At 41.7% G+C, this 12,048-nt stretch overlaps 1 protein-coding gene across 8 annotated transcripts in view; it reads left to right on the forward strand.

The window, feature by feature from the left end:
- Positions 1-12,048, forward strand: part of ATP11A (ATPase phospholipid transporting 11A) — a 230,613-nt gene that overhangs the window by 202,463 nt on the left and 16,102 nt on the right. For 6 of the 8 annotated variants that reach the window (XM_068268061.1, XM_068268060.1, XM_068268064.1 and 3 more), the window contains 3 exons: positions 1,412-1,477; positions 3,484-3,587; positions 7,403-7,568. In XM_068268061.1, coding sequence (XP_068124162.1) covers positions 1,412-1,477; positions 3,484-3,587; positions 7,403-7,568 — 336 coding nt within the window. Of the gene's footprint in view, positions 1-1,411; positions 1,478-3,483; positions 3,588-7,402; positions 7,569-11,194; positions 11,284-12,048 lie in introns of all 8 variants that reach the window. The other 2 variants (XM_068268065.1, XM_068268067.1) reach the window with 1 other exon arrangement.

Below are 12,048 nucleotides of genomic sequence, written 5' to 3' on the forward strand. Positions count from 1 at the left end.
TACACTACCACTATTGACCTGTAGCATCCATTCAATAAATAAGAAGTAGTAGGCAGTTGGGCTCGGGTGCTGCTGTATACATACAGTACCTATCCGCTAAGGCGGTTGTATCAGCCACCTCAGCTGTCTTTAGTAATGTGTGTGTACAAAGCTTAAAGAGTAACCATAACCAAGAATTGAACTTCATCCCAATCAGTAGCTGATACCCCCTTTCCCATGAGAAATCTTTTCCTTTTCTCAAAAGCATCATCGGGGGGGTCTATATGGCTAATATTGTGGTGAAACCCCTCCCACAGTGTGATGTCAGGACCATGGTCCTGACAGTTTCCTGTCTGTGAACCTCATTGTGGGAAATAGCTGTTTACAGCTGTTTCCAACTGCCAAAAAAAGCAAGCAGGATCTCCTTCCAATGACATCACCTGCCAGCAGTAAAAATGTGTCACCGTGTGATAAATGTCAGAATGTAGATCAGGGAGAGGAAAGGATTTACAACGGGGAAACACTGGCTAAATTATTTATACATAGTTATTTTAAAAATGAAGCACTTTATTATTACATTATTTTCACTGGAGTTCCTCTTTAAGAAAAGTAAATCTTGGGTTTTGCTGACACTAATCTTTTCACTTAATAGATCCAGAGGAAATGTAATATTTATCTAGTAGCGTACTTACGTCTTATTAAATCCAAAGCTCACAAAAGCATTATAGAGATACTAATAACAAGCAGTACAGTAGGAATAAACTGGACGGTTTCAGCAATATATGGTACATCTCAACAAGCTGCATGTTGAATATGAGAAAAGAATGTATCTAGCCTCTGGTGTTTATAGTCAGTATTTCAAACCGTAAAGCAATATCATCCTCTGGTGTCTGCAGCATATATTACATCAGCCTTTTAGAGTCGGTTATATAAAGCAGCAAGTGCCTGCTTTATATACACCCCAAGCTCTTATGCATGAAAATCACCAGCTTCAGGTATCAATAATAACTCTATCTGGCCAGCCAACAGCACATGTAATGCTACAAAGCATCCTCATAAGCCAGTGTATAGCACAGTCTCTACCGGCAGGAAAGCTATTGGGTCACTCCTCACTTCTTCAACTTTAAATCATTTTTTTAACTATCACAAAACAATTAAAATTATTGATTTTTTCAATTCAATTGAATCTAAGTTTTCTATTCAATATTCTGATTAAATTGGATAAATCAATGAACACATTTTAAGACCATGTTTCAGGTCTTTATAGATGCAATTCTTTTTTCCTGAATTGAATCTTGACGTGTGTGGCCAGCTATCTGATAGCTTCGACACACTAAAACTGTTGACTTGCTGCAGTTTTTTTTTATGCTAATGTTAAATTATGGTTAAAAAAAAAACTTCCATAACTAATATTTTCTTTTCTTTGAAATAGATGTTGGGAAACTGGACCTTCGGGACACTTGTGTTTACTGTTCTGGTATTCACAGTTACACTTAAGGTACATTTGGATCTTTTCATTACCATTTTGAAGCATGTGTAAACATGACCGAACAATTGCTGCTAGAGCTATTTGCCTGTTTAGACTTTTGAAAAGAACGCATAGTGATCTACACTTCTCGAGTTTACATTGGCAAGTTTCCAAGTTAGGTTATTATGAAGCAGCAGGATATGGTTAGGTGGATGAAAACCATCCGTTGTATAAGATTTAAAGTACAGCAAGATTGTGTTGCCTCATTTCCTTTTCATAGTCATTTTTCTTTTTGTATATATGTTACGGCCAGAACCCGAAGTGTGGCCACTTCGCGTTCTGGCCGGCCACTTCGGGTTCTGGCCGGCCAATGTGTGAAGTGGCCGCAGCGCAGCGGCCAATGTTAGAAATGTAATGATTACAATAAGTTCAATGTATTTTACGGCCGTCTCGCTGCGGCCAAATGTATTACAACTTGGTTAACTTAATAAAATGAAACCGGCGGCAATGTAATAGATGAAGCCGCCGGCTTTCGCACTGCCTCCTCTCCTCCTTCCCCCCGCCTCTCTCCTCTCCCTGCCTCCTATACAATACGGAGCAGCCGGCTGGGAGTCGTTCGTTGTGGCACGGGAATCCTGCCGTTCCTGCAGAGCGGGTGCTGGCAGAAGCAATGTCTGCAGCCTCCCCGCTCTGCTTCCCCTGCCGCGATGAATGACTCCCGGGGACACGCATGCCCCCGGCTGCTCCGTATTGTATAGGAGGCAGGGAGAGGAGAGAGGCGGTGGGAGGAGGAGAGGAGGCAGTGCGAAAGCCGGCGGCTTCATCCGTTACATTGCCGCCAGCTTCATTCCATTAAATTAACTAAAATTGTAATACATTTGGCCGCAGCGAGACGGCCGTAAAATACATTGAACTTATTGTAATCATTACATTTCTAACATTGGCCGCTGCGCTGCGGCCACTTCGCACATTGGCCGGCCAGAACCCGAAGTGGCTGGCCAGAACGCGAAGTGGCCACACTTTGGGTTCTGGCCGTAACATATACATTAATTTCCATGCACAAATTGCCCCATCTCCTTTGTTGTTGATTAATGTTTCCCATAGGCCCAGATGCAATTAACGTTTTCTCCTAAGTGATATTCTCAAAATTGTCAATTAAATGCCCTTTAACCAGTTCAGGATCACAGGCTTACACCCCCCCCCCCCCCCCCCCCAGTGACCAGTGACCAGGTAATTTTTCAATTCAGGCCACTGCAGCTTTAACTGCTTGCTGCAGGGCCATACTGCTTAGCACACAAATGGATCTGCCCCCCTTTTCTTGCCACCAACAGAGTTTTCACCACCCCAAGCAGGACAATACTCAAAATAATTTTGATAGTACCTTTTCACCCACTTTTTGGTACTTTTTCAATTGCAAAGTGCTGAAAAGTTATTTTAAATAGAAGAAGGAAAATTATCTCCTAGGATAATACTCAGTAGAAAAATGTACCGTAACTGCATATGGGCCATAGCCTTTGTGGAACTTATAGATTCACTCCTCTTCAATGTTATCTTTTGTATTAACAATTCTCTTCATATCTTATAAACAACTGTCTAATAAGGTTTGGTAAAAACATATCAAACACTGTATATTAGGCTCTATTTACCTGAAATGTGTACCTTATCAGAACAGTGCTGATGTCAGAACGTATTGGCATATGAAGGTCCAGTTAATAGCCAAGGTTGCAAGTTCATAGTGGGTTAGGTTACGTTAACTTGTCATTTTTACAATTAGTCAAACTAAGGTACACCAATGCTGTGACTGTACTTATCTCCACTAATATCAGTGATATAGAAATGTAAGTGGCATACAGCTTGTGACACATTTCCCACATGTCTATAACACAGAGTTGCATTTTTCTGAAATTAGTTTGGGCTTACATGAGATGGTCACTGACTAGTTTATAGCGCATAGACGTAATAGTGGATATTTCCAGCAAAATGCATTTATTGTACTGCAAAGTCTGTTCTAATGTAATCTATTTGTTTCTTTTCAGCTTGCACTGGATACTCAGTACTGGACGTGGATCAACCACTTTGTGATCTGGGGATCACTTGTATTTTATATTGTCTTTTCTTTGCTTTGGGGAGGAATTGTTTGGTACGTATTTTCTCCAGCAACCTGATTTACAAAGCATTATCATCACACATATATACAGTACTGTACATAATGTGATATCATTTAGGTTATTTAACAAGGTCAAAAACTGTTCCAAATATAGCTATCCATAACATCTGTTTATGGTTTTCTGTGGCTTCCTGCAATTTACTTAATAAAGCTAATACTCAATCCACAGCAGGATTCTTAATTCTTGATAACATGGAGCAGTGTTCAGTCCCCTGCTAAGACCTCACTGTTCCCAACAAATAACAGCAAAGAGCATCTAACTTCCACCTAAAGCTTAATAATGAAACAGACCATGCTTGGTAATTGTATGTGTGGTGTATGTTGGCATGCTTGCAGAAGTGGAAGGATATATTTACATACTCTATTGGTTTCTGGGAAACCTGCATTGCATTGTTAGAAGTTAGAAAGATAAGGAGAATATACCATAAGTGTGCCACTTATCAGCTTGACCCCTATTCAATTAACTTTTCTCCTGAGTTTTCTCACAGGAGATGTTTTCACCCCCAGCAAGCAAGAAAATACTAAACATAAAATTGATTTTATTTTTTCACCTACGTTTTAGTACTTTTGCAATTGCCAGGTGCATAAAAATTGTTTTGTAGCTAAGATGAAAATGTATTTCCTGGTAGAAAAATCAGGAGAAAAGCTAGTGGAACAGTGACCATTGTATCTTCTACTGCCTGTCTTTTATCATCATTGCAGGCCAGGAATTCCCTGTCCTGCTATTGGCTACATGTCTTCCGTGTTGATGTATGTCATGTGATATAGATATCCCATAACTTGAAGTTGTTTTAGGAAGAGCTCTGATGCACAATATGTTTGGAGTTTTTAAGTAAATATGACTTCATGACCATAGGCAAGTTCAGGGAGGGATTACTGGTTAATCCCCTCTCAGACCAGGGCCGGTGCAGTGTCTGGGGACAGGCACAAGTTAAAAAAACCATAATATCTGCAAGCATCCTGCAGCTCACAGCACTGTGCTGCCACCTGCACTATATGGGGCCCCCTTTCTTTCCCGGATACAGTTGACTCTGGATGTAGCAGCAGCATGTGTACAGAGCATGGAGCAGCAGCATGTGTACAGAGCACAGAGCAGCAGCATGTGTACAGAGTGCGGAGCAGCAGTATATGTACAGAGCATGGAGCAGCAGGGTGTGTACAGAGTATGGCGCAGCAGGGTGTGTACAGAGCATGGAGCAGCAGAGTGTGTACAGAGCATGGAGCAGCAGTGTGTGTACAGAGCATGGAGCAGCAGCGTGTGTAAAGAGCATGGAGCAGCAGTGCATGTACTGAGCATGGAGCAACAGTGTGTGTACAGAGCATGGAGCAGCAGCATGTGTACAGAGCATGGAGCAGCAGCGTGTGTACAGAGCATGGAGCAGCAGGGTGTGTACAGAGCATGGAGCAGCAGTGTGTGTACAGAGCATGGAGCAGCAGCGTGTGTACAGAGCATGGAGCAGCAGCGTGTGTACAGAGCATGGAGCAGCAGTGTGTGTACAGAGCATTGAACAGCAGTGTGTATATAGAGCATGGAGCAGCAGCGTGTATACAGAGCATGGAACAGCAGGGTGTGTACAGAGTATTGAGCAGCAGCAGCATGTGTACAGAGCATGGAGCAGCAGCATGTATACAGAGCATGGAGCAGCAGCGTGTGTACATAGCATGGAGCAGCATTGTGTGTAAAGAGCATGGCGCAAGTCTGGGAATCTTGACAGAGCACAGAGCCAGGTATGAGCACAGCCCTGTGCCCCTGCTGTGTGCTTGTAAGGAAGGAAGTTGGGACCTTGCAGAAGGCTTTGTTTCCCCTAATCATCTGATTCTGTCAGTGGATGGTAAATTGCATTGTGTGTACCCAGCATGATGTCCTGCCAGATTATTATATTATGTGTGGCTGAGAGAGAGTTTTCAGGAATCCCCCCTTGAAAATCTTGGGTTTGCCCCTGATTACTTTAACACTTGTTGACATTGGAATACATTTATAATAACTTTTATCCCCATGTGGTAATTTGTGATGTCATTCAAGAACTATTATGTAATTACCATAAATATTTTATTTTTCTCTTTATATTATAACTATAGCTCCTGTCCATAATCTATATTTTACCACTGTATTCTGACTCCAGGCGAGCTTTTATTAGTTGCTGAACATTTACTGTGGTGCCAATTTGGCAGGAAAAGTGCATCTGATGTCTGGGTTTCAATAGGATGCCTGAAGGACATATTTTAATAATTAACATTCACTGTACTTTAGATCACTTGCTTTTATTTGGAGCTGGTGTTGTGTTTCAGAGTTTTCCTTTTTGTACTGCTTGTACCGGGTGCTTGCAGCATTCGTATGTCAACTTGGTAGACTGAGACACATTAAGGGATAAAGTTATGGTGTGCATAGCAACAGAAGGTATGATTAGCTAGATGTTCTAACCTGTACAGGAGTATGACCGCTATAACCTGCTGCTATGACCACTGCAGATAATATCTTGTGCGCTCGTTTTTATTAATGGACATCAGCGTTTTTTCCCCCTAAATGTTCGTATGGTAGTGCTATAAGTTATTATTGGATATTTGTAAAAGTGGGCCTAGCTGTTCATAGAAAGGCATACTTAAATTGGCACTGTAGTGATACATAATAGAATGGAGTCAATCATTCTGGATACCCACTTTTATGGTCATTTTCCTGTTTTCTAAATAAGAGAAACTTTGTCTATCTCTATATTGCTGTATATTGCTCTGTAGCTCCGCCCTCCCAATGTTAGCCTAGGCTGTTTCACTGGCCTTGGAATTATCAGAAACAAACATTCCACAAAGCTGCTTCTTACAGGGCTCATGATGTTGCCACCTGTGATAAATTTGAGGATGTAAATCAGGGTGAGGAAAGATTTTAAAATGGGCAAACACTGACTAAACCATTTAAACCATGGTTTAGTGGAAACGAGATAAACTTTTACTCATTGCACTTACTCATTGCAAGTGTTCCTTTCATATAGTTTATAAGGCATTCCTCAAGCCAAATACTTTTTTGTTTTAATACTCTAATTCCCTATAAACTAAACAAGCCTCGCCCACAGCTTCTCCAGAGTGCCTTGGCACTCTGAGCCTCAGTAGCAAGGGCTTATGGAAGCTCAGTCTGGGAAGGAGGAAGAGGTTACTAGCCAGAGATTTCAGAGGCAAGGAGGAGGAGAGGGGAGTGAAGTTTTCACAGGCTGAGGGCTGGAGATGCAGAGCAGCTTGCCTGTGTGTAATGTGACAAACAGAACATGGCTGTTCTCGTCGTATCACAGGAATAATCATAAACTGTTGAAGCTGTTTGCAGCTAGATATGCTGTGTAAACAATCTAAACTTTAGATAAGATATATAGACAAGTTACTTGTTATAGTTTTTCATCTCGGATCCGCTTTAAGCATGTCTTATGCTGAATACACACGTTGCATTTTCCAGTGCGATTCGTGGTATCGATTCCGTCGATTCGATTATTTCCAACATGTTCGATCGTGTGTGGATGGATACAGCCGTCGATTTTGCGTATAAGTATGCAAAATCGACGGCTGTATCCATCGAAACACGATCGAACACGTTGTAAATAATCGAATCGACGGAATCGATCCCGCGAATCGCACGGGAAAACGCAACGTGTGTATTCAGCATTATGCCTGTACTCTGAATGCCATGGCTTTCCAGGACTTTGGAAGGAAAGTGACTGGCACACTTTAAGTAAGACATTAAGTATCTCAGTATCTTTTTGAAAATGTAGTCTTGTTTGACTCACAGGTCTTGTCTTTTGTCTTTTCAGGCCTTTCCTCAATTATCAGAGGATGTATTATGTATTTATGCAAATGTTGTCCAGCGGTCCTGCATGGCTGGGCATTATACTTCTTATTACAGTCAGTCTCCTCCCCGATGTTCTCAAGAAGGTTATATGCAGGCTTTTATGGCCCACTGCAACCGAAAGGATACAGGTAAACCATGCATGCCCACAACCACACATCCTCATAGTACAATCCTGCAGGGGGAAGATCCAGTACTTCATGTCTACGTAGGAAGAGGGGAGATCTTTTCATTGCTCCCACACTATTGTGACAGTTGGACTGAGCAACTGGCATTCAGTAAATACTTTTAAAAATAATGAAAACCCTGAGAATCCCCCATGAGGAGATAGACTGTTCTAAAACCTGTTGGTAAGAGGTCAGAACCATCAGTTTAATCTAAGTGACAAGTACCAATAAAGAGAGTTATTTACAGTGCATTTCACTCTAGGACAAGCATGCATATTATGCAATACACATGTTCACATTTACTTTTATACACAGCTATTATTATATTGCATACAGTATATTATAGCATTTTATTACAAAACTAAAAATACATCAACGTAAAAAAATATGAACATGTGTTCCTGCTTACCTAAGCAATAGCATATGAATTCACTTGTTATACATCCATACTGTTGATAACTGATACACACTTGCACTATGTAAGCTAACATTGTCTCTGGATATGCATTAGATGCTTAGAAATAGTAAGTCAATATACAGATACTGTTGTTTTGCTTCTAGGCTTCTATGTAAATGTATCATGTGTTGTGTTACTAATTTTTCTGTTAGAGAAAAAAGCTCAAAATGTGGGGTGTGTGTATAACGTAATCATATTCTAGGGGTGTTGCCAAAGTCAAGGAGGATAATTAAGTAAGACGCATAGGAATGTGGAAGTATAACAGTATATAAAAGCTTATCATAATTCATGTTTAACTCAATGAGGTGCACTGAAATATGACTGGTTACTATATTTTGTTAGAATTGCCTTTTGCACCACTTTATCAATTATCCTTTAGGGCCCTTTTCTACTAGCAATCGCTAGTGTTCGCGCTAAATGCTAGCGATTGCGATTCAGCAAAAGTTAAAAATTTCCCAGCGGTTTCCCGACATTTGCAATTTTGTTATGCTATGCAGTGCATAGCAAAATCGCAGCAAAATTAGTAATTTAGTAAAACACGAATCGCGGTAGTGGAAATTACCTACCGCGATTCCTATGTTATTTAGCAAACTGTAGCGATTTTAAAATTGCCAGCGATTTGCGATTCAGCAATCGCAAACGCTCTAGTGGAAAAGGGCCCTTATACTCGGGATACACGGTACATTTCTGTACCGTGTATCGACCAGCTGATCCGGCCAGCTGATAATATTCAGCTGGCCCGATCAAGCCGCTCGACCCGCGCGCGCTCGATTCCCGCCGGCGGACAATGGCAGGGAATCGAGCAGCTGATAAGGACCGCCGGCGGGGACGAGCGGGAATCGATTCGCGCGGACAAGCAGGGACGCGGCTGGGGTCGATCCGGCGGCTAATCGTGCCGCCGGTCGACCCGTGTATGCCAGGCATTACAGATAAATTAGAGATGATCATACAAGATCGTCGCATTTGAAAACTTAGCATCAGTACAGCTGTCCTATGATGTCATTCAGCGATGTCATTGGGGCTCACTCAGTCATTCCTAAAATTGTTGACTAGAACAATCACCAGTGATCATCCTGGAAGATAGCATTTGAGCATCTGAATGGTGAAAAGTAACATAGACAAGTAATCTGCTTTCCAGCCAGGAATATAAAATCTTTAGAAGGAGCTCAGTACTGGAATCCTCCATGTCTTCCTAATGACAGGAGGTCCTCTTTAAGCAGTGCTTAGGCATGCAGCTACAGAGATTATTTCAGAATTAGGGAGGTTATCTTTGCAAACATAAAATAACTGTGCAACCAGAACAGGATACAGGAATATCTTCCGCATACTCTTCTAAGGAAATGTAAACTTTATAAACTATGTATTAAACAGGACTGCGTTATGTCTTGTTAACATATTAGAATTCTGTTGCATGAAACAGCTGCTAATGATCATTTTGGGTGAGAATCTGATTTCAGTACAAGAACCTTAGCTCATCTGCCCCACACCCTGCTTGGGTGAACAGAAATCCACCCCTTGGGGTTTTTGCAGTTTATTACTTCTGTATTCCTCACCAGCAAGAGGTCCCTTATAGCCATAGATTGTGTGTTGCTAAGTAAACAGCCATGGGCGATATAGTACAATTGTCAAATTGTTCAATGGACATTGGTGCACAGCTGGAGCAAATGAACTTTTCTACTTGGTCACTTTGAACAACTGCTCCACCTTTGGACCTGTATTGCTCCAATTTTTCTTGCACTGGGTTTGATAAATTTTCCCCCGTTTCTATACAGGGATTTCAGTGCAAACAAATTATAGCCAACTAGTATTTACAGCCCGTATACAGCTGAAGAAGTCCATTTAGTTATCCATAGGCCCTTAGTAGTGTGCATAGTAACTGCTAAATCCTCACTGGCTCTGACGGCAGTGTCTGGTAGCAGCTTACTTGCTGACTGTGACCAGCGGTAACCCCCAGTAATATCCGTTGGATGTATTAGCCTGAATAGCAGCTGTACGCCGTGTAATCATCAGCTAAAATAGAATCGCTGGCTGTAACTGGAGGTTATTATCAGTCATAGTCAGCAGGTAACACAGACTAGCCCCTAAGGGCTGGTTCAGACGGACGTCTGCGTAGCGTCGCGTCTGGGGGCGTTGCGGCGGCTGAGCGGTCAGGCTTTCAGTAGCCTTCGGTCGCGTCGTGATGCTGTTGCGGTTTTTTTTTCCCGTAGGGGAACATTAGCCGTCGCGGTTGGCCGCTCCCTGGAAGCTACATGTTGCTTCCAGGGGCAGCCCGAACGCTCGCGAAAATCGGGACCCGAACGCCGCGTTCGGGTAAAAGCGCGCAAAAGCTTGGTGTAAACGCTCTCATTCACTTGAATGGGAGCGTTTACCGCGACGGTCCGAACGCTTGCGGTAAACGCTCCGCAAGCGTCCGTCTGAACCAGCCCTAACTCACCCAATTTCTGACTACTGGATTGTACATTGCCATTCCTATGGACTTGGAATGGAAGGGCTGTTTAATACACAGTTTATCAAGTTTCACATATAGAATGGAGGGCATATCTCTGTATCGTGTATTCATTAAACAGTATTCAGAAGCCATTGCAACAACAGCAGTTCATTCGTTAAGCACAGAAATATAATTTCTTTCAATGTGTCCTAATTTGGAAAGATGTTAAATTTGTAGTAAGTTTACTCTTGAGGCACCTATTTCCATAGCGACCTGCAGTGCCAAGGCACAAGCAGTGTTATGGAATGCCACTCCATGCACTTTCTATGCAGGTAACAGTCTGCTCTGGATTAATTATAATGTGCCAGAATTGCTGCTTCCCCACTGCTGATCGCTCAGTTATAGAAAGTGATGTCAGGCAGCTGAACAGTAATGTGACCTGGCTCACATGTCTACACTTTGCTTGGAATAATTATAGACTATTATAAGATGCAGGTTTTCACACCCAGCCTTGAGCTTTTCTTTCTGTGCACTGCACTAATATGCATTAGCAATGCTTCAGTGTTTAATAAAACATATCCCTTGTGTTTCTTTCTCCTTCTTCCTTTTGCCTTTCCTGTCTTCTACCTGCTTTGCATAAATAACTGCTACCTTGCTTACACATTGCACGTGGGCATCTGCTGCCACCTTCTGGGGAACTCACAGACTAAACAACCGTGCCTTTCTGTTGAGCAGTCCACCATCTTTATGCTTTCTCAGACCACAGGCAATCTAACTTACTAATGGATCTAAAGGTGAACATTTTCTTCCTAACTTTTGCATGATCTTGCTTCCTTCTGAAGACATATGGGATATTTCCTCAGTTCCAATCTGTTATCACTGGTATACTTCCTTGGACTTACAAGCATAATACATATTACTGTTAATTATTTCCTTCTAGCTATGACTTTACTGTAACACACACTTAATTTGTTTTTGAACAGAGGCTCTAGATTAGAATAAAAGTAACTAAGACCTGTTTAAAAAGAGAGGTAGTAGTGGACTTACCTCCCCAAGTAGTCTCAAACAGTCCATTTTCAGTAGAAAAATGATTTAATCGTAAACACCAAAAATGCAGAGCGTTTCACGGCCATATACCCGCTTCATCAGGCTGTAACAGGAGTAACTGTGTATTAACTGTCTGCCAGCAATAGTGGCTTTGGAGGCACTTGTGTGATGCTGGGTAGTGGGTACACACAATGTGTTTTTTTCAGTCGATTTCCCATCCGATCGATTTTCGATTCAATTTTCCAGTCGATTTCCCACTCAATTCTCTTATCTTTTCTTATCTACCGTATTTCCATTCACTTTGAAAAATCGATCAGAAAAATGAAAATAAGAGTGGACATGTCGGAAATCATCTATCGAACCATCTATCTTCCAAAAAAACTGTTGGTGTATTCCCAGCATGAGTCTACTTGATTGTTTGAATCTACTTGGGGTGGAGCTGTTAAAGATAGTGGAGCTTTTCTAGATTCCATCACATAACATATAACAAAATATTACTAGGTTTTGCTTTC

This window comes from Hyperolius riggenbachi, chromosome 2 (assembly GCF_040937935.1).
Source record: "Hyperolius riggenbachi isolate aHypRig1 chromosome 2, aHypRig1.pri, whole genome shotgun sequence".
Lineage (NCBI taxonomy): Eukaryota > Metazoa > Chordata > Amphibia > Anura > Hyperoliidae > Hyperolius > Hyperolius riggenbachi.